Source organism: Chrysemys picta, chromosome 4 (genome assembly GCF_011386835.1).
Source record: "Chrysemys picta bellii isolate R12L10 chromosome 4, ASM1138683v2, whole genome shotgun sequence".
NCBI lineage: Eukaryota > Metazoa > Chordata > Testudines > Emydidae > Chrysemys > Chrysemys picta.
Window position 1 is genome coordinate 94,308,206 of NC_088794.1, and position 24,006 is coordinate 94,332,211.

General features: G+C 43.8%; 1 protein-coding gene across 28 annotated transcripts in view; it reads left to right on the forward strand.

The window, feature by feature from the left end:
* The window catches only part of LTK (leukocyte receptor tyrosine kinase), a 208,870-nt gene that overhangs the window by 103,532 nt on the left and 81,332 nt on the right, over positions 1-24,006 (forward strand). For 25 of the 28 annotated variants that reach the window (XM_065593124.1, XM_042849521.2, XM_042849524.2 and 22 more), the window contains one exon: positions 16,514-16,627. The exons of 2 other annotated variants lie outside the window; for them this stretch is intronic. In XM_065593124.1, the coding sequence (XP_065449196.1) occupies positions 16,514-16,627 (114 nt within the window). Of the gene's footprint in view, positions 1-14,774; positions 14,835-16,513; positions 16,628-24,006 lie in introns of those variants that run through there. One more of the 28 variants, XM_042849537.2, reaches the window with a different exon arrangement.

Consider the following 24,006-nt stretch of genomic DNA (forward strand, 5'->3'; position numbering starts at 1 on the left):
CCCACACCTTGTTTCCTCCCTTGATTGCCTCCCACTCTGACTCTGCCAATGTGTGACCAGGGAATGTCACTCAACCTATCTAGCACCTTACAAAGGTGTTTGCCTCTCTGCAAAGTGGGACTAAGAATTTTTACACACCTTTGTAAGGTCCTTTGAGTTCCTTGGATAAAATCATTGTATAAATGCAAAGTGCTGCTGTTGTTGTTATTATTATTTTATTACTAGATGGTTGAGGAAGCATGACAATAAATTAAACTGAAATAAGGAGTGTATGTAATAATAAGACTATGACACCTGGAAGAGCTGAACTCTGTTTCCTGGTCCCAGTTAGTAGCCTTATCAGATTGAAGGGGTCAGGGTCCACTAACACCAGTGGTTACTGCTACATCTTCTCATTACAAAAAATGAAAATAAAAATAATAATAACCCCGCACTAACACAACCAAGTAACGAAACACAAAATAGTGAGGTCAAGAATGGAGCTCAGGGTAGAAGAGCTGTCAGATGAGAGGATTACTCTGCCTCTGACTGGGTGTCTTCCAGTATCAGACATCTTTGAATCTTGATATTTTTCTGATCACACAGCCACTTTTTATCCTTAAAACAGATTCTCCTACAGTGACCTATTTAGCCACCTGGAGCCTGTATCTACAGACCCTGATATTTTTCACTGGCAATGGGTGTGTTACCTCTGTCAGCAGGATTCTAGGTGTTTTCAAGAAACGCAGAGCCAGTGTCATGCCTGGTTTTGTTTAGGTGTTTTCTGTTCCTTCTGTAGGACTGACTAAGGAGTGGTCAGGACAAATGTCCCTGAGGCAAATAGTATCACGGTTCCCTAATGTCGATTGCGAGTCACCATCTGTTTGAAATCTTCTAATGTTCCCTTTGTATCATGATCCAGGGAACTGGAGTCAGGGGAGCCATGTTCCCTGGAGGGGACAGGACAAGAGAAAAACAGGAAACACAGGGAGTTAGGCTGGAAGCAGTGCAGACACATGGCCAGAGCAGTCCACTGTGTTTAATAAAGTTCCACTTTTGTTCAACTTAACCCATGCTCAGCTTCACTGTTTGCAAGTGAAATATGGTGGTAGCATCTGACCGGTGAGTTCTTTAAAGTGCAGCAGCTGGAAGCGTGAGCCATGGAATTCAGTCTGAAGTCCTCTAGGGGTCTGGATTTTGCAGACACAAACACACCCCAACAATGGACCCAGTGCAAGGAGGAGCTCAAGCTCTTCCCAGATCTGGCCAGGCAGGAGAGCAACATCAGCAGGAAAGAAAATCTATTGTTTTACCTTATTGAGGAACAAGGCAGAGAGGTCTGCAGCACTCTGGAGCTCACCATTGCCTCAAGCCTCCCAGCAGCCCTAGGAGCCTTGGGACATATTGCTCCCCAAAGTAGAATGAAACTGTGGACTAAAACAGGTTTTTCACTAGAGCCCACTCTGAAGGGGAGGAGAGAGATCCCTGTGCTACAGCCTTATGCACACTGGCTGCTACGTGCGGTTTGGGGGTTTGACAGACACCCGAAATCTGGACAGGATAGTCTGTGGCACTTGGGATCATCACTTGTGGGAGCCACTGCTCCAGAAAGGTAATCTCACCTTAGACAGATGCTTAGATGTGGGGAGTGCAATGGAAGCCACATCAGAAAGGATGAAAGCCCTAGGAGGCACAACACCCCCAGAAGTACATGCAGGAGACAACAGCAAAGGAGAGCAGGTGGCCAGTGTTCCATACCCACAGTGAGATGCATTTACTCTGGGAGGCAGCATGAGCTGGTAAAGGAGAAGTGCCCCGCACTAGGTCTGCAAAGAATGTGGTAAGTTGAACCATTTTAGCCGTGTGTGCAAGAGTAGAGGAAGGTCCCAGAAAGATTCAATCAGACTTGTCCAAGAGGGGGAGGGCACCTCAGCCAGTGGTGATGACATCCCGACTCTCTCCTTGTCTGAGAGCAGGCTGTCAGGACAGGAAAGCAACAAGGCACAAAACCAACCTCCATGGATACAGAAATGTTAACTGGGAAACACTCTGTGCAATTTCAGCTGGATAGTGTGATTCCTTGGGGTGAATTGGGCTTGCACACATCCATTACAAAGAGCAGGCATAATCTAATGATATGTAATGACAGCACAGGAAAATGTGACCTCACCCTAACTAACTTGAAAAATAACCGACAGTACCAACTGAAGTTTGTGGTGGCAGATGGTTGGCACCACAGACCCCTCTTGGGGAACAGAGCCATGCAAGCCATGGATCTAATCAGGACGCAGCATCAGAATTGTACGGCTGAAGTGCAAGAAGCAAAAGAAGGAGTCCCATGGATAATGGTAACAATTTTAAAAGTGTTTGGGAATGTTTTCAAAGGTCATGGGTGCCTCGAAGGAAAGCTGTGACTGAAAGTAGACCCCACTGTGTGCTTACCACAAAGGACAATTCTTGTAATCTTGCACACATGGAGCTGCAGATTGGGAGTATCATAGCACCTGTAGAGGCCAGGACAGCCTGGGTAAGCAGCATGGTGGTGGTAAAGACTCAATCAGGCATATTATGCCTCCGCATAGACCCAAAGCCACAAAACCAGGCACTGGAAAGATGCCACTATCCACTGCCCACAGTTGATGACCTCTTGCCAGAACTTTCCAAAGCCAGAGTCTTTGTAACAGAATCACTGTGGTGTGAGGAACAGGTTTTGGCACATACACCTAGAGAAAGAGTTGAGTATGCTGACAGCCTTTGCAACACCATATGGTTGCTACAGATGGCTGCACATGGCAATGGGCATAAGCCCAGCCCCAGGGGTGTTCCAGAGAAGACTCATCCAAGCACTAGAAGGACTGCCTGGGGTGAAAATAGTGGCAGGTGATATCCTCATTGTGGTGAAGTGAGCAATGATACAGAAGCTGAACGAGACCATGATGGAAAATGACAAGTCTTTCTACAGCAATTCAGGGACAAGAACATAAAACTCAGCCTAGAAAAAATTTGACTCAAATAGCGTGAGGTGACATACATTGGACATCTGCTCCCAGCAATGGACTGAAAACAGATCTCAACAAGATCAAGACAGACAGAGACATGCCAACTTCAGTGGATGTGAAAGGGTTATGGCACTTCTTAGTAATGATACATTTTCTTTCCAAGTTCTGTCCACACCTGGCGGAGGTAGCAGAACCCCTATGTCAGCTCACAAGACAGGATGTTGAGTGGCACTGGGCAGGTCCCCAACAGTAAGCATTTGATGTGCTGAAACAAATGATAATGGATTTCCATGTCCTCAAATACTGCCAGTCAGGAGAGTCACTGGTCCTCCAGTGCGATGCATTGGAGAAAGTACTGGGTATAGCTCTTTTGCAGGAGCAGCTGGTCACTTATGCCAGCAGGCCCTGTCAGAGACTGAACAGGGATAAGTCCTGTGACATTATCTAATTAAAATATAATCATGCAAATCATTGTTGCTACCACTGTTATATAATTGCAACGAATCTTGTACAAAGTGTGAAGTATGGCCAGAAAGGGTTAAGCAGCTTGCAGGCTAAATAACCCAGAGCCAACCTTTAAAGTCATGTTAGAAAGATATGCGAATGGTAATTATGGCCATTTCATGGTAAATAGGCTAGAACTTTGAAATGCAAACCTATGTTGTTAGAAGTTAGAAGCGATACTAATTGTATGTGTTTACTTATAGATGCTAGCCATGTAAACAAACAGTTCCTGTCTGTCACTATAGCTATTGATTCATAGATCAAAAGGGAATATTAACATTTAGATGAATCTTGGTGCAATAACGTCATTGTCTATATGTCTCTTTAAAGTTTGTGATAAAGTGCTTAATGGATAAATTATTTTATGTTAATCCATGTAGTTAATTACCGGTGAGGTTTAGGAAACAGAAGTTTACATCAAAAGCCTATTGTTCACCCAGGACTATATGGTCAGGTGGCTGCTAGAAAACTGTATAAAAGACCCTTGGGTCCTGATCCTGTCATCTCAGATCAGTTTGAGGTTTCATGCAGGGGAAGCCTAAGCCATAAGGCAGGGTCAGCAACCTTTGGCATGTGGCCCATCAAGGTAATCCGCTGGCGGACCGCGAGACATTTTGTTTATGTTGACCATCCGCAGGCATGGTCCCCCGCACTCCCAGTGGCCACGGTTCGCTGTTCCGAGCCGATGGGAGCTGCAGTGTTCCTACTGCAATACTCTTATTGTTCAAGCCTGGAATTTCCATCCATAGAGAATCTGTGATACAGTTGGTTTCATATAAGATTTTTTACTTTGTTTGACTCTGCTTTCTTTCACATATAGTGCCAGTCCTGCATCTCCATGACCTGCTCTGTCATTTCTGTATATTTTATACCCTGATATTACCATATCCCACTGATTATTCTCATTCCACCAAGTTTCTACAATGCCTGTTATATCAATATCCTAATTAAATGCCAGCCACTCTAGTTCACCTATCTTAATATTTAGATCTCTAATATTTCTATATAAGCACTTGCACATTTGGTCAATATTCAGTTGCTTGCCTTCAAGTGTTATATTTAAATGAGACTCTTATATGTTTGACTGTTCCTCACTAGCCTCTATATGTACTTTACCAACTTCTTTCCTATTTTGTTTACTAGGCTATAGAGTTCCCCCTTTAATAAATCCTTTCCTAAGAGTTGTCTCCACCTGAACTATGTTCACCTGTCAGCTTTTCCCCAGCCCTTAGTGTAAAAAAATCTTCTACAACCTTTTAAATTGTACATGCCAGAAATCTGGTTCCATTTTGATTTAGGTGGAGCCCATCCTTCCTGCACAGGCTCCTCCTTTCCCAAAAGGTTCCCCAGTCCCTAATAAACCTAAACCCCTCCTCCCTACACCATTGGCTCATCCATACATTAAGACTCTGCAGTTCTGCCTGTCTTTCTGGTCCTGCATGTGGAACTGGAAGCATTTCGGAGAATGCTACCATGGAGGTCCTGGCTTTAATCTCTTACCTAGCAGCCTAAATTCACTACCCCCAAACTAAATGATCTGGACGAGGCTCTTCTTTTTTTAAAACTCTTGTTGTTAAGCTGTAAAAACTGGGTCCAGTGCTCTCCCTGTGTAGTAATTCCTTTACACTAACCTTTATTTGCCTTTGTCACATGCGGTGGGGAGGGGGGGCTATTGCTTCTATCTAGGTGCTTATATTAGAGAAACAAAATGGGTGCGGTAATATTTTTAATTGAACCCAGGGCCGCCCGGGGTGGGGGGGGCAAGTGGGTAAATTTGCCCCAGGCCCTGGGCCCCGCAGGGGCCCCCATGAGAGTTTTTCAGGGCCCCTGGAGTGGGGTCCTTCACTCGCTCCGGGGGCCCTGGAAAACTCTCGCAGGGCCTGTGCCCCCGTAGCTTCTTCCGCTGTGAGTCTTTGGCGGCAATTCGGTGGCGGGAGCCCCCCACCGCCAAAGACCCCAGGCTCCCTGAATCCTCTGGGCGGCCCTGATTGAACCAACATCTGTGGGTGAGAGAGACAAGCTTTTGAGCCACACAGAGCTCTTCTTCAGGTTTGGGAAAAGTACTCTGCGCGTCACAGCTAAATGCAAGATGGAACAACTTGTTTACCATAAGTATTTGGCACATATTGTAAGGGACCATTTCAGGCAGAGTGGCCTGTAAACACCTCTGTAGTCATAAGACAAAAAGGGGGATTAGGAGGATAAAGATTGTTGTCATAAACCATAAATCCAATAAAAACAACGACTTAAAGACTACCAGATTTATTTGGGGGTAAGCTTTCATGGGTAAAAAACCCACTTCTTCAGATTCATCTCTGTTCAGTTGTTATACCAATAGAATAAAAACCAGCAGGATCTTATTAAGAGGGATAAGGCAAAGATGCCACATTTATTGTAAATATAATGATAAAGCAAAAGATAAAAGTAAACAACGTTGTTTGACTACTTATTCCTATCACTACTTATTTCTTACACACACACACACTCATTTATTCAAGTTCTGTATAGGTGTTATAGTTACCAGCCTAGAAGTTGCTCATGCCAAGTTACTGGCCAGGTATCTTGGTCATAAGGATGGAGCCGAGTCTGTGTCAGGTGCACCTGATGCTCCTGGAGGTTGGCAGCAGAACCAGAGACTCAAAGTCCTCAGTCTTTAGAGTCCATTCTTATAGGAATTAATTTCTATGTTAGTCTATGGAAGCGGTTTCATCCTGCTGTTGCTGACTCAATCAGCAGATGGCACATTCCTGGTGGCTCCACACTGTCCAAAGTGGCACATTCCTGGTGGCTCCACACTGTCCACAGTTTGTGTTTCTCATCCTTCCAGGTGATGGGGTGGATCCCAGTTTACCCTTCGGGGATTGTCTGGTGGTCCACTTGACACATTCTTCAGCCGATGGATACTCCCTTTTTAGGCTGGCACCTCCCTAACCATTCATGTACATCAAACATTTATCATCATACATTCCATATTTTAACCATATTTTAATTTACTGTTTCCACCACTTTTGGGGTGTGTGCTAATTCATTTGAGACTCCCGGCCCTTTAATCACAGAGTGTGGGGGGTCTGTTCCTAGGAGCCATTGCTGTTACAATAAAGTGAAAGTCACTTAACGGCTTATAGCATTTGTTTACATTGTATCAATTACTTCAAGAACAAAGTCAATTAACTTGTTTGTAAGTTTTACATAGTAATAAAGTATTTTTCACAGGACAGATACAATCAATGGTTTCTGCAGACGGTAGCCTACAAGTTTTAACAGAAGAGCCAAGAGATTTTTGTATTTGGTGAAACTGTTGGATTTTAAAGTATGGGGGACAAATTATGGGGGGTCACTGTCCCTTGGGGGAATCACTGTTAGTACCTTCTTTAATATCCCTACACAGTCCATGATTTTTGGTGTCTATCAGAGTTACGAATTTAAGCTCCCAGGCTTGTCTTTTTGAAAGTGTTGTGCAGGTTTCCTTAGAAGATGAGGTCAGATATAGAGCGAATGCTTTGTGAAAAGTGTTCACCCAAAGGCGATAAGATGTTCTTGTCTGTTATCCTTTTTCTGCACGAGTTCATTCAAGAGAGTAGTGAGTCTGGTTTCACTCACATAGTTTTTGAGACATTCAATGCACTGGATGAGGTTCGCCATTTGCTGTGATAGGCATGTGTAGGACTCATGGATCTTGAAAGGTGAATTCTGGGGGAACGTTGTTGATCATTGTAGCAGTGGAGATATGTCTGCAGGTTTTGCATCTGTTCTGGCAGGGTCTGGTGAAGGTCAGAAGTGGTACTTATATGCCCCTTGCTGACAAAAAATATGAATGCCTCCCAATTATTTAAAAATAGAAATAATAATAATCTCTTTCTTCCTTCCTAGCCTGTAGGACAAATAACTCTATGGGTGGTATGCATGTGTGCACATGCTTTTATGTGTGAAGACCTTTTTGAGGAAAAGCGAATTTGAAGAGTTTTGCACATCAGTCCTATGACCATTCCTATCTCTGGGAGTGCATTCCACAATCTAAGTCCAGCGCCTGTGAACGCTCTGTCTCCTGTGCTCATGAACATCCCCATATAGATTGACAATTGCATGGTCCCAGTGGAACATAGCTGTTGTGGGAGGTCTCCTCTACTGCTTAGAGCAAAGGAATGGAAATCAGGACTTCTAGGTTCTCTTCCTACTTCTGCCACAGAGTTACAGTGTGACCATCCTCTGAAACATCTTCAGATGGGGGCAGGACTAAATGGATTAGTGCTCTGATCTAATACGTTCCTTAGTGACATCACCAAGGCCACCCAGAGGGAATCAGTGTTAGACCTGGGGTAAGAATGCAGTAGTCCCTTACTCTCAGTATTATGCTTCATCCACCAGTCACGTTATTCTATCAGTCGTGTTATCGAGCTGTCCCTCCTAGTATCGAGAGGCCACACTGGCTGTTCAGTGGAGGAGCTGGCACAACTGACTCATATCCAGGAGAGAGCTGGTAGCACTGTGCTGGCTGGTAACCCTCCTTGACCAGATGCACACTGATCTAGGCTCTCCCCCAAAAGTGAGAAATCCACCAACGTGTTCATGGACCCCAAATGCCAGCCTTGGGATTATCTATGGTGAGCCCTTGAAATGAATAGAAGCAGTGTGGCCAAATCCTTTAGCCGGCTTTGAAAATCTCAACCCAGATTAAGAAAGCACCATGAGAGACTTTCAACCCTGGTGATCAGTGCATATTTTCAGGGCTATCTCTGCAACAGAAAGGGCTGGGAACATGCTTTTTATTTCAAATAAAAGCCGAGATTGCCTTAACATTTTCAGATCTGTGGAGCACGCAGCCACAGGCTTTGCGAACCTCGTCTGCCTGCTCCTCAGATTGTATAGATACATAGGAAACAGGCTTTCATTCTCTGCCGCAAGACACCCTAAAATCACAGGGTGAGGGGTGAAATTATAATTGAGACCTTATTGGTGCCATCTGGCTATTACAAAAGATGGAAGGATGAATTCAGGGAGGATTTGTCACTGGTCTCTCATGCAGGGAAGCAAGGCTGTAAAGAACCAAAGGGTGGTGACTTTGAACATACATCTTTCTCCCCTCAAAAGCATAAAGCTGCCTTATCAGAGAAGTTCACATCTCTCCTCCCCCGGAACATATGCACCTCTATTAAAGACAAATCAAGCCCTTATCTCCCCTTCTACATCCCTTCCTAGTGCTGACACTGAGCTTCTATTAAAGACAGAGTGCTCACACATTCCTTTATCAGCTCCCTGAAAGGCCAGGATTTGTAACCTCTGGTGAATGGAAGTTTTTCTCACAGCTAAGCTAAGGCTACCATTCAGAGCTCTGTTTAAGCTACTGAAAGGAAGTGGGCTGCCTGCCTGATGACTGCACTGATTGGGGTGCTGGGATCAAGGGTGCTGGGGGTGTAGTAGCAGCACCCCCTGGCTTGAAGTGGTTTCCATCATATACAGGATTTACAGTTTGGGTCAATGGCTTTCACCACCCGCACTATACAAATTGTTCCAGCGCCCCTGGTGCTGATCAGACCGTTTGCTGAAAAGGTCTTCCTGGAGGTCAAATACTAGATACTGTAACAGGTTTCAGAGTGGTAGTCGTGTTAGTCTGTATCAGCAAAAATAACGAGGCGCCCTTGTGGCACCTTTAGAGACTAACAAATTTCCTCATTGTTTTTGTAGATACTGTAAGTTCTGCAAGTCCAGCAGTGGGCCCCAACCAACCCTTATTTGGAAGGTGAGCCCACCCCACTGTGGAGTGTGGGGAGGGAGGTATTTAGTCCCCAAGTTCATCCATCTCAAATTAAAGGGAGACATATAACTCTGCAAGTCAGAAAATAATACAGCACATTAAATAAAATATACATTTCTCTTAGAATGGAGTCTCTTGACAGAAAACAAGCCCAGCTTTATACCTGTGCAAATAGAGGGATGTAATCCTATGTATCTCTAAGATCCCTATTCATGAGTTAATTAATGTGAATGAATGGATAAGCCATTGGAAGTAATGAATCTCATTACTGGGGGTGCGTCTGGATTTTCATGAAGCTGGGAGCCAAAGACAGAGTTGCCTTTCTGTCAGAGACTGAATAGGTACCAGAGAGAAACCTTGAATGAGGATGTAGTGCACTGAAGATGAAATGCATTAGGCTCAGTATTCTAAAAAGGCCCAGCCCCAAGACTAAGAAGACTAAGGAGCTCTTTTGTTTATATTCATTTGCTTCTTTATGTTTTTAGGTTAAGGTAGTGCTGTTGAAAGGTGCCAGATGAACAGCCCAGGAGACTGACGTTCTCTGCCACCAGAACAGATATGGTATAGGCAACAACAGTGCAAATTTCCTCACTAAATATGCTTCCTCTTTAGGTGTAGGGAGGTAGCTCATTCCTAATGACCTCTGTGGAGACTGCCCCCGGTCTCACATGTGTGTATTGGTGATGTGGATACATCTGTCCACTAGGGGAATGGAATTGACACCGCCAGCTTGTTTCACATAGGCCATGAACCACTGTCAGGTGGTAACAACTTTCCATCACTACTAACGTGGGGCAAATTGAAATTGGGATTCTGTTATTTTCAAGGTAATGGGGAACCTCAGACTCATTGAAGAAGAGCAATGTCTGTGTATATTCTGGTATGTCAAAGTGAATGGTTACATGTTTTGCTCTCTGTGTGTTCAGTGTCTGTATGTCTGAATATGTATCTGATACAATGGAAGGCAGAGAGAGGGGATACGGTTTGTAAGATGATCCTATCGAATGGGTTTGATTCTGTGGCTGTTGATGATGCTTGCCCTCCAGTAGAGGGAAAGAATATTGCTCAAATGTGCCATCTGACCACATCTGCTGATACCATAGAATCCAACAGTCTGAACAGACTCCTTGCTCTGTATCAATATAGGGCAGGAAAATGTTTTTAGTAAGGGAATAGTGCAATCAGCAGATGGGGCTCCATGCAATCACATTTTTGTCTTTTCTGTCCATCTCTCCAATGATCCTTGGGTACACTTAGCCATTCTGTGTGGATTCATATTAACAATAATTACGTGTCTGAGGGAAGAGGGAGACCAGCCCAGGTATGGGGGTGAGGAATGGGAGAGGCATTATATAATAAATGTATCAGTGGGTTTTTTGTCCTAGCTGTCATAGGAGTCATAGATCTTGTGATCTGGTAAATCGCTAGGTGGCTCTCTGAGTTACTCAACATCTTTCTCTTTTGTTTTACTCTTTCTGTATTGACAGTAAAGTAATGCAAAAGACCTTCTGCACTGTATAGTTTTGATACCTTCTGGAAATTTTGTTAGTGTGGGGCAAATCATTATGTGTCGGTGGCATGAACAGGCAGTTCAAACCACAGAATCAAGCATTAACTTACAAATCAACCAGTCGGGACAATATGAATTCTAGGATATTAAGGGAATTAGCTAGCCAGGGCGGGCTCCAGGGTTTTGGCCGCCCCAAGCAGCCAAAAAAAAAAGCTGTGATCGCGATCTGCGGTGGCAATTCGGCGGAAGGTCCTTCGCTCCGAGCGGGAGTGAGGGACCGTCCGCCGAATTGCCGCCGAATAGCTGGACGTGCCGCCCCTCTCCGGAATGGCCGCCCCAAGCACCTGCTTGCCAAGCTGGTGCCTGGAGCCAGCTCTGTAGCTAGCAAATTTGTTGAACTGCTGGCATTTATTTTTGAAAAGTCAAAGACAGTTGAAGAGGTCCTGAAAGACTGGATGAAAGCAAATGTAGTACCAACTTTCAAAACAGGAAAAACTAGCGATTCTGGCCATTTCTGTCTTGTCAGTCTAACTTCTATCCCTTGTAAAATATTGTAACAAATACTTTGAGAGGACAGATTCTCCAGTCTGCTAAGTCCACTTGGTGCTCTAAGTGGTGAAAAGTGGATTTAAAATAGCTAGAGATGACTAGTGGATCATTGCCCTTATGCAGGGGGACATTCCATTAGTGTCAAGCTGGCAGAGATGCCTAGCTGCCTACTTTGCCAGCCACTGCCCTATCTCTGGAGCAAAAGGAGGGAAGCGGCAGTGTGGCAGAACAGAGCTTCACTGTGTCCAATACCCAAAAGATCCCTGAGCAGCCTTTTGCCAGTGGCGTAAGTGAGCAATGCTCCCTTGTGGCTCTAACAGAGCTCAAGCACAATTAAAAACATTACCTTTTTCATCTGCAGTGTGACAGAACCATGAGCAATAAATGGCAGGGGATTATAAAAAATAAATCTCGCCAGGCTAATTTGATTGTTCAGATATATATACATACGTAAAACTACAAAATTAGCAGCCATGGAGCATGCAATAAACAGAATGTATTCTGATTTCAGTAGAGCATTCAACATGGTATTTCTGAAGTCTAATTGAGAAATTTGTGCAAATTGATCTGGTTAGGAACACTGCCATGTGGACTGAAAACTGAATCAAAGATCCTAGATAAAGTATAACATAAACAGCAATGTGTCCAGTTGGGGAGGCATCCGGTGCAGAACCAGAGAGATCATTGTTAGATCTTATTCAACATCTTCATTAATTATCCCAACAAGGGAGTCAACAGCTCATTATTGACATTTACGGAGAAGGAGGAGTTTCAAACATCAGGGAGGACAGAGCAGTAACGCATAATGACTGGACAGATTAGAAGCGTGGCAGAAAGTAATGAACTAGATTAGTCCTTGCAAAGTGCAGCTTAATATAGCTTGGGGGAAAATAATGTGAAATCATACACTTAATGAGAGAGAGAATCCTAGCAATTAGTAACAGGAAAAAGACTGGGTGACAGTGGGCATCAAATTAGACATGAATTTACAAGGTGACATAGATGTGAAAAAGATCAATGCCATTTCAGATGACATAGGCAAAATTAACACCAACAACACATCATATACAAAACAAGTACACCATTTCTGATCACCACATTACCAGAAACCTAAAATCAGGATTTTTGCCATCACATAAACCAGTGTTGCAAATTGTGGGTTAGAAGAAAGAAAATTTGGATACTCATTATTTTGAGGGGGACAAATTGATACAGGTTCCTTGGTACTGTGGTGAAATACAGCACCAGAAACAGCAACATCTCAGTCCTGGAGATCCCTGTGACAGAGTGCTAGGTCTGAAAGCCTGAGGGCATGGCTACACTTGCACATGTAGAGAGCTTTGAGTTAAACCAGCCTTCGGAGAGCGCAGTAGGGAAAGTGCTGCAGTCTGTCCACACTGACAGCTGCAAGCACACTGGGATGGCCACATTTGCGGCACTCGCAGAAGCATTGGGAGTGGTGCATTATGGACAGTTATCCTACAGAGCACCTCTTTCCATTCTGGTGCTCTGGCTTGTGGGAAGGGGATGTGGGGCATTCTGAGTCCTGTCCCAATGCGCCGTGATGCATTGGTTCGCATCCCAGCAATCCCTCTGCTTCCGTCCACATTTGGCACCATCTTTCAATGTTTTTTGTGTGCTGTGCGCTCTGTCTTCCCTTTTGATCTGCAGGAATGGAGCTCGAACTGCTGAGGCTAAGTGCTGTTCACTCAGCTGCCATGACTGACCCTTCCAAAAGAGCCTGCAGTGCCTCAGGCATGTGGCAGCAGCCTATCCCTGAGCAGAGCCTGGGTCAGATGACCCCAGGCTCAGGTATTTCCCCAAAGCCTCCAGACTTGCAAATTAGTCTGTGCAACAGCACTACCCAGCCAGGAACCTACACTGCAAGTCACCAGGCAACAGACTCTCTAGACTGCCAGCCTGCTGTTCTTCCTGTTCCTGCCCCAGCTTTGCCCATGCCCTGCTCTGACCTTGCTTCAGGACTGCATCTGCCTCTTGACTCCAAGACTCATGGACTCTGATCAGTTTTGACCCTTGGCCTGCATCTGGACTTCGGCTAGGGTACTAATTTGGCTTATCTGTGGACTTTGACCACCTGGCTTCAACTTCCTCTCCAACCACCAGGCCTGACTGCTTGGAACCAGCACCTGACAGTTTGCACAGACTCCACTGTACCAGATCCTACCAGGCTTGATTGAGCACCTGGGTGCTGCAGTCCCAGAGACGGCGTCCCTACTCCAGAGCCTCCAGAATCAAATTGCCCAGCTGCAGTTAGAGAACGCCTCTCTCCGAGTGCAGGTCCAGACAGCTCCAGGATCCTTGGTGGCAGCCCTGGAGCATGGTCTGAAAATCCCATTGCCAGAGTGGTTTGATGATGATCACCACAAGTCTCGAGGGTTCGTTAACCAATGCCGCTTGCTGTTGCTGATGCGGCTATCCTTGCACCCAGAAGATCAGGCAAAGATGGGACCTTTCAACTCAAGGTTCAAATCCCGCTACCATCTGAAACTCATGTATTTGATCATGAAATGACATGGTGGCCTCAGTATAGTTCCTAGTTTGTGGTGCCAGTCTCTACAGAGAAGCCAAGGACTGAATGGGTGTTTTGGCTGGGTACTCGCCTTTTCTTTTTCCAGGGAAGTGGATCTTAGCCTCCCTCTACTGTGTACACAAGTAACCCCTGAGAGTCAGAGTGGCAATCTGAGAGAAATGCCTGCACTAGCAGGTTGCTGCTGTCTAGGTACAGTGTAGTATTAGAGTTGTGTGCAGTTTTGTTGCCCTCTGCTTATGTCCTAACTCGGTGGCCAGAGGAAGATTCTTTTTACCAACCATCCAAAAGGAAATCCCCATTTCCATACTACCTGGCAAATCAGGACAGTTTTCAGTTATCACTAGGGGATCAACATAAAGACTTCAAAATGGGCTAGTCAAAGACAGAAGCGATCCTCATAAGCTGTCATGTTGTGTTTTATCAGAAGCAAGCTTTCCAAACACATCCCCTCTGCTGCCCACATGTGCCCTAGCATAGGCGGAGCCCTGTCAACCACATCTGCAGGTTCCCTCTCCAGCTCTGGGCCCGTGCCACACCCAAAGGAAGTTGTATTTCACTTGTATTTTCCCTCCTCGGTACTACCTCAGCTTCAGACAATACTGGTTCATCAATTCCAGCCAAGTATAGTGATCTCGCGGATGTCTTTGATAAAAGGAAGGCCAATGTCCTACCCCCCGCCCCAACCTACAATTGCCCTGTAGATCTCCAGCCATGGGCAAAGGTTCCCTTTGGGCACATTTACCCTTTATTGGAACCTGAGCTCAAGGCCCTGTGGGATTACCTGGATGAAAATCTGCCCAAGAACTTTATCCAGCCCTCCTAATCCCCTACAGGAGCCCCCATCCTGTGTGTTAAACAGAAAGATGGGACACTGTTCCTTTGTGTTGATCATCATGCCCTGAATAATACTACCATCAGGAACAAGTATCCTCTTCCACTGATCAATTGGCAAAAATGTGATGGTGTCATCTGATCAGTCTTCCAGTCCAGGTACTACAACTCCTAGAACGGGTTGGCATAGCAAAGCTCTTCACCAAGCTTGACCTGCAGGGTGTATAACTTGGTCTACATCTGGGAAGGTGACAAGAGGAAGACAGCCCTCTGTACCACACATGGCCACTATGAATACCTGGTTATGCCCTTCGGCTTCTCTGACTCCCCAACCCCATTCCAGTGTTTGGGGAATGTTATCTTCATTGTGCTTCTGACATTCCTCATGATAATTCTTTATCACATATCACTGGCTCAGATCGTAAAGCATCCAGGTCCTTGCATATTTTGGACATAGCATGAAAATCACGAGATCTTTGGCTTTTGGTCTGTGGAGACCAAGACTCTACCTCCTGTATGACAAGGGTCGGCTGCAGTAAGAGAGCTCCTCTATTCAAAACTTGTCACCCTATGGACTGCAAAGCATTCCCTGGTGGACAATTGAGACTAAGGGTCATCTCTAGTATGACAAGAGTTTGATCCAGTAGGACAACACCTCTGCTCAAAACAGGTCACTTTTACCATGGTATTTTTGTTATTTCCTCTAAACCATGGGGAAATGAAGGTTTTTCAGGGTACAGAATAATTCTTATGTCCTTTGACATTTTCTAAGACTTGGTCTTTTCACCACAATTAAAAAAGACCACCCCCACAAATGTGCCTAAAATTTGATGTGAATAAGTCCAAGCAAGGAGCAAAAGGAAGAGTTATCACTGAGGTGGCTATAGATAACAAAGACATCCCTCAAATAGACATAGTACAAGGGAATTACTAATATGAATAAATATAACACCGTTTTCACTGGAGAAGGGAGAGCACCCTAGGACATCAGTTAAAATTGGCATCTGGCAAATACAAGAACATTGTTTGGTTTTGGATCCTTTGAAAATCTCAGCCTTTGTGAAAGGCAATAAAGACAGACTCTGGATTTGTACAGCAGTGTAAAGGTTTTATCAGCATGGCATCGTTCATACTGGGGCATCGTTAATGCATGGTGAAGCCATGAGTAAGTTATGCAGATCCCAAATGAATGCTCATAAAGCCTTTATATCATCCTGTCATGTATTCTGTAGATACACATGTCACAGTAAAACTATTTTACAAATGTTTTGGAACAGTAGGTCTCAGACTGTGAACTGCAAAGCATTCACTCATGACTGGTGACTCATGGGTAGATGGTGTTGCCTCCACCTTCTCATTTCCAGACACTTCTAAAATTATATATTCCTCCTGTGTATAGAACCACACACACACACAACATCACTAGGCAGATAGATGGCTACACTATAAGGAGGGTATCATTGAATGAGTATATTGCTGTTGCATGGGCACTTTCGGGGTAAATTGTTATAGCAAGTGCATCTTTGGAGGATATATTGCGATGACAAGGGCATAGCTGGGCAGAATATATCTGTACTAAAGAGGACATCTTTAGGTGAATTATGTTGCTATAGTGTGTGCATCTCTGGGAGCCATACTGTTATAATTAAGACCTAATTGGGGGAAGACTGTATTGCAACTGTAGGATGAGAGCAGATTTTGGTGCAATATACTGCACTAACATGGGTTATACTGGGTGGATGTTCCTATTGTAATGTAATTGGAGCCCTAAGAATTTTAAGCCTGGATCAATATATATAAACATTAAATGTTCCCCATTCTTTATTGTTTTGTTACAGTTGCTGTGTCCTGCTCTGGAATACATGAGAAAAACCCTTCTTTACTGAGTCCCCCTCCCAGACTGCCTCCAGGCAAAAATGTGATGGTGTCATCCGATCAGTCTTCCAGTCCAGGTACTACAACTCCTGTCCCTTTAGTCCTTCCTATCTCTTAAGCAGGACCCACACCGAACAGAAGAGCTGAGCTGCCCTCCTTGATAATCAGAAGCCTCCCATCTCCATGTGTGTGTCTGGTTACCAGAAAGCCAAGCTGCTGGCTTTCATAGGATGATGGAACGGACTCAAACAAGTTAATGTAGCCTTAAGGCACTGTCTCCATTTCTGAAAAAAAACAAAAAAGCCCAGAACAAAAAAAGTCTTCTCCATCAACATGCTATGAAAACAATCAGTGTAGAATATGTGGAGTCCCTGAAGCAAATGCTAATTAATGGATCTGTTTCCTCAGCAAATGGAAAATAACCCCCCCCTGGCAGTAATACAGAGTGAAGTTATTTTCAAAGGAAATTCTTTCTCCACCTGTCTGCAAAAACCCAACAGACCTGAGCAAGTAGCTGCAAGGAAGGTAGGATGAACTGGGCTTCCTGTGATACCAGGAGTAGTTGAATGAGTGCCCACATTTGTGAAGGGCTGAGAGAATGAGCCAAGCACTGCTAGAAAGGTAGAGAACTGTACAAAGCTGTGGTACTCTTGGAGGATTCTGAACATGTGTGGAACGGGCACACAGTTCAATACCCACAAGGCTTCAGGAACTCTATCCTTTCTTGTCTGCACTCCCACCATAGCTCTGCTTCAGGAAAGAGCAAAGGGAGAAGGCTACTACATGAGGCAATTCCTGATAGGGGACCCTTTCAATTACAGCAGGATAAGTATATTGTTACTATACACATACCAGAGAAGTTATGCAATAGTGCGAGTGTCCTGTAGGGCCAGCTAGGAGTTGGCCTCCTGCAGTAAGAACATCGTCGTGGCACTACCCTGTCAATGTCTCCCAGGAATCTTACAATGTGGAATTCCTCTCTGAAACGGTATGTCCATGCTGGCTGGAATCCTATGGAGTATGTGTCTTCATAGCAGTTCCATGGCAACTGAAATTTCCTCTTGTGGTGATTGGGGCAATTTTTCAGTATTTCCACTTCTATTTTAGATTGTTTCCCTTCATTCTTTTTGCATATATTCCTTGTGCATTCAGCAGTTCTTGAAACCGTTCCAGGATGTGAAATGCCTTGAAGACGGTGAACAATTAGCTGTCATTACCTCCCCATTGTAATAAAACCCAATGTGCTGGAAAGCAAGTGGGAGGAGGAGAGTGGAGAGGCACTTTTATCATGAGATCCCTCACAGAGGATGAACAATATTTGGCAGTGAGGGAGAAAACTGGTCTTGTTCAGCCTTAAAAGGAACCATATTTTTATTTCAATAGCATTGCAATAATTCCTCTTTAGTTTATGCTCCCTCCTTTCCCACCCTGCAGTTTCTAAGACATACACAGAAATATTTCATTAGTGCATCCTTTCAACAAAATTTGCATCCAGCTGGTCATCCACCAAAAAGAGTTCTCCTATTGATTTGAATTGGGTGTGTCATAATAAAACACGCAGCAACTGTACATATCAAAAAGGGCTCTTTTTTTCAAATCAGTAAACTTGGTCCCAACTTGCATAACTCATTTATCATATGAATTTCTTTCAAGGAAGACAGTTTGCTTACTTCACCTGAACATGAGTTTCCATAACCGATAGTGGAACATGGTTAGCAAATATAAACAAACAAAGCTGCCAAATCCTATAAATTAATCAAGCTACTTCTTTTTTTGGCTGGGAAAGAAAAAAAGAGAGATTATTATTATTTCTATGTTGAATCCTTGGGAGTTGCACAGGTACTACAGAGATGGGGCCATGTAAGCACCTGGATAGATGTTTGATTGATTGATTGTCTGGCAAGCAATGCTCATACTTCATATTATCTCTTTGCATGTTTCACCAACCTACCTGCAGAATGGGTGTCGCCAGGGAGGCAGGAATATGCTATGTAGTCATAGAATCATGGAAATGTAGGACTAGAAGGGACCTTCCCTTGACTCAGTGGGACCAGGACTGCCCTTAGTCCCCAAGAAGAAAATGAGCCTTTGACAAGCTGGGAGAAAACCAGTTCATAAAAACCAAGTCCTACGTTTGTGAAATGTTCCCCTTAATGTTTAACACACAAAGTTCAGAATTTATAATCCCCAGGTGCAGGGCTCTGGCTCCCCATCCCCTGGTCTCTGGAGAAAGAAGATTCACATAGATGAAATCGTCCCTGCTCTTGTCCCAGGAATGGTTCCCCAAATCCCATCCCAACCCTAAGGTACTAGCCAAAGAGTTGCATCCCCACCTCCACTGTTATGTGCCACCTGAGGAGCAGATGCACATTTAACCTGGGACAGATATTCCTTAACACTCCGACTATTTGATGTGCATCCGACACTTCCTTGCTCTATAAATGGCCCTAGCCATCCTCTTCCAGTTGCCGATCGTTTCCCTTCATGCCACAGCTCAGATTGCCCTTCCCCAATAAGCCCTTCATGTCTCCTTCCAGATGTCAAGCCCTCCCAATTTCCCATTCTGTTGTAAAGCTTGTTACTCCTCTCCCAAACATGAGAACCCTCACAACCTAGAGGTGATGGCACAGGGGCTTTGTACAGCTGGAGCAAGTGGGGAAATCATCTGCTTGTCACTGTGAAAGTAGTTGTTGTATTTACTTTATTAGTGGAGCAGTTTGCTATGTGGCTGTATATTCAAAGGGTTAGAAATACATTGCTCTAATATCTGTAACTACAAGTTCAAGACTTGGTAAGACATTTTGAAATGCAATAATTTTCCATAAATATTTATTTTTAAATAAAATTTATGGAAAATTGTTTGGCATTTTTGCTACCCAGACTTCAGTTTGCTATCTCCGATTTTTGACTGTAGCACTGCAGACATAGTGATTGTGTTTTCTGGCCCTGATTGGGTGTTTAGGTGCTACCAAATATAAATATTTACTTATAATAACAACAGGGACATATTATAAACTCTCTTACTCATGCAAGTGAGCAGTCACTGGCATGAATAGTCCTTCTGACTTCAATGAGTGTTCTCATATGAGCAAACTGCTCACTAGTCTGGGTGAGTAAGGGGTTCACAACCTGGCCAGAACCACTAGGACAAAGAACTACATATTTATGTTCTGTGCTTTTCCTGAATTTACCTACTGTGATAATTATATTTTTTAAAGTAGTTACAAATTACTTGTTAAATTACAAATACTTATCTACTCTGGATATTATAGGGAGAGACCCAGCCCCGAACATTGGTGGAGCTGGGTCCCCTGGGCCCTGAATTTGCTGGAGCCCAGGCACCACGGGCCCATATAACGTACCACCCCTGGGAGCACACAGTTCAGGTGGAGACATCCCTTAGGGATGAATTTTGTCAAAAGGGAACTCAATATCCTAGTAAAGAGGATAGGAAAGAAGTTGGTAAAGTACAGGTAAGAACTAGTGAGGAATAATCAAACAAAATAGAGTCCCATTTAAATAGAACACTTAAAGGCAAGCAACTGAATATTGACCAAATGTACCAGTGCTTATATATAAATGCTAGAAGTCTTAATACTAAGATGTATGAATGGGTGAACTGGCATTAAATGAGGATTTTGATATAATAGGTATCACAGAAACTTGGAGAAGTAAGGCTAATCAATGGGACACGGTAATACACAGTATAAAATATATAGGAATGACCAAGTAGGTCACAGAGATGGAGGAGTAGCATTAAAGAAAGCATAGAGACAAGTAATATAAAAATCTTACATGAAACAAACTGTACCATACAATCTCTATAGCTAGAAATTCCATACTTGAATAATATGGGTATAGCCATAGGAATATACTACCAACCACGTGACCAGGATGGTGACAGTGACTGTGAAAAGCTCAGGGAGATTAGAGAGGCTACAAAAGCAGAAAGCATAATAATAATGCTAAGGCTACGTTTTAGTCATGGGTATTTTTAGCAAAAGTCATGGACAGGTAACGGGCAGTAAACAAAAATTCACAGCCTGTGAACTGTCCATGACTAGTACTATATACCCCTGACTAAAACTTGGGTGCTCTGGGGCGGGGGCGGTCTGGGGGGAACGCCACCCAGAGCCCTCACTCCCTCCCTCCCGCACCCCAACCCCCTGCCTCAGCCCTGAGCCCCCTCCCACACCCAAACTCCTGCTGCTGCTGGGTGAGAGGGGCGCGGTGGCCTGAGACTGCCCCAGAAGCGGATGGTGCGGCTGACCCGGGTGCTGCCCAAGCTGCTCAGGTGGCCTCTGGGCCAGCTGTACCGGCCACTGCAGAAGTCATGGAGGTCCCAGAAAGTCAAGGAATCCGTGACCTCCATGACAGACTCACGGCCTTAATAATGGGGGATTTCAAGGATCCTCATATTGCCTGGGTAAATGTCACCTCAGGTGTGATGCAGAGATAAAATTTCTAGACACCATAAATGATTGTTTCTTGGAATAGCTAGTCCTGGAACCTGCAAGGGGAGAGGCAATTCTTGATTTAGTCCTAAATTAGACCATGATGTAATTAAATATAACATTGTTATACAGAGAAAATGCCAAAGAAACCCACCACGGTAGCATTTAACTTTAAAAAGAGGAACTATACAAGAATTAGAACTCTTGTCAGATGGAAATTAAAATGAGCTGTTACAAGGGTTAAATGCTTCCAAGCAGCATGGTGATTATTTAAAAACACCATGATAGAGGATAAATATATACCCCAAATCAGAAAAGACAAGAAGAGGATCAAAACAATCCACCCTAGTTAAACAACAAAGTAGTTGAGGCTGTTAGAGGCAAAAATTAATCCTTTAAAATTTGGAAGTCCTATCCTAATGAGGATAATAAGAAGGTGCACAAACTCTGGCAGGAAAAGTGTAAGACTATAATTAGGCAGGCCAAGAAAAAACTGGAGAAGAAACTTTCTAAAGATGCAAAAACTAACAGTAAGAATTTTTTAAAGTACACTGAAAGCAGGAAGCCTGCCAAACAGGCAGTGGGGCGACTAGATGACCAAGATGTTAAAGGAACACTCAAGGAAAACAAAGCCATAGCAGAGAAGCTAAATGAATTCTTTGCATCGGTCTTTGCTGCAGAGGATATGGGGGAGATAGCCACAACAGAGCTATCCTTTTTGGGAGACAAATCTGAAGTTCTACCCCACACTGATATGTTAATAGAAGAGGTTTTAGAACAAATTGATAAATTAAACAATAATAAGTCACCAGGGCTAGATGGTATTGACTCAAGAATTCTGAAGGAACTCAAATGTGAAATTGCAGAACTACTAACTGTAATATGTAAACTATCGCTGAAAGAAGACTCTTTACCAGATGACTGGAAGGCAGCTAATATAATGCCGATTTTTAAAAAGGGTTCCTGAGGTGATCCAGGCAATTAAAGGCCAGTGAGTCTGACTTCAGTACTGGGCAGATTGGTAGAAATTATAGTAAAGAACAGAATTATCAGACAGAAAGATAAACACAATTTGTTGGGGAAGAGTCAACACTGGTTGAGTAAAGGGAAGTCATACCTCACTAGTCTATTTTAATTCTTTGAGGTTGTCAACAAGCATGTGGATAAGGGTGATCTGGTCAGTATAGTGTGTGTTGATTTTCAGAAAGCTTTTGACAATGTCCCTCATCAAAGGCTCTTAAGGAAACTAAGGAGTTGTGAGATAAGAGGGAAGGTCTCATGGATCAGTAATGGGTAAAAGATAGGAAACAAAGGATAAGAATAAATGGTCAATTTTCACAATGGAGAGAGATACACAGCAGGGTCCAGTAAGGATCTGTACTGGGACCTGTGCTGTTCAAGATGTTCATTAATAATCTGGAAAAAGGAGGGAATAGTAAGGTGACCAGAGAGCAAGTGTGAAAAATCGGGACGGGGGTGGGGGGCAATAGGTGCCTATATAAGAAAAAGCCCCGAATATCAGGACTGTCCCTATAAAATCGGGACATCTGGTCACCCTAGTGAATAATGAAGTGGCAAAGTTTGCAGATGACACAGTTATTCAAGATAGTTCAGTCCAAAGCTGACTGTGAAGCGTTACAGGGGGATCTCAGAAAACTGGGTGACTGAGTGACAAAATGGCAGATGAAACTGAACATTGATCAATGCGAAGTGATGCACATTGGAAGAAATAATCCCAACTACACATATATAATGATGGGTTCTAAATTAGCTGTTAACACTGATATGATACAGGGCTATAAAATTGTGAATTGTGTGCATAAAGTGAATGGAGAAGTGTTACTCACCCTTTCCCATGATACAAAAAACAGGGGTCACCTGATAAAATTAATAGGCTGCAGGTTTAATACAAACAAAAGGAAGTACTTTTTCACACAACGCACAATTAACCTGTGGAACCCATTGCCATGGGATGTGGTGATGGCCAAAAGTATAACTGACTTCAAAAAAGAACTTGATAAGTTTATGAAGGATAGGCCCATCAGTGGATATTAGTTAAAACAGCCAGGGATGCAATCCCATGCTCTGGGTAACCTTAAACCTCTGACTGCCAGAAGCTGGGAGGAGAAGATAGGGGTGAATCACTCCAGCTTCCCTTTTCTGTACACTTTCCTTGTAGCTCTGGTACTGGCCACTATCGGAGACAGGATACTGGGCTAGATGGACCATTGATCTGGCCCTGTATGGCAGTTCTTATGTTGTTAGTCATGTAAATTCCCACAGGAAAACCTTAGTATGTATGGATACGGCTGGAAATCTAAACCAACTTGAATTCTACCCTGCTCTTTGTTGCCCACTCTTCACATACGGTCCCCAACTTCAATTCTCTCCCTAGAGATTGGTTCCTATTGTCCTTCCTTCCTAGGACTGGGTCCCTCATTGAGAAGCAGAAAATAGGGTGCTATTCACATTTGTAAGGCCCGAATATCACCCAGACATCAATGCTTAGTCTTATAGGCCCAGATCTTCAAAGGTATTTAGACACCTAACTCCCATTGATTTAAATGGGCATTAGGAGCCTAAATGACTTTGAGGATCTGGGACTTACAATGTATATATACAGCCCCTGAGGCCTCTAGATGCTATAATAATAATAACCACTTGAATGAATATCAGCCTGCAATACTTATTCATCTCACTGTGCATATGTGTGAGTGAGAGCATTAGGCAGCTGATGTCCCTGCTGGGAGCTTGTATCAGATTGATAAGGGCAGCAGTGAATTAGTTCTTTGCTGGTTTATAATATGCCAATTATGAAAAATAACTTGGCCAGGATACTGTGCTGCTCTCAGTACTGTGAATGGGCTGCATGGTTCCAGTCAGTAGGGGTTCTCCCTTCCTCATCTTAGGGATGGTGAAACTGTTCTGAAGGACGTCCATTTTGCAACCCTTAAGATATGTCTACACGACAAAGAAAAACCTCTGGTACCAAGTCTCAGAAC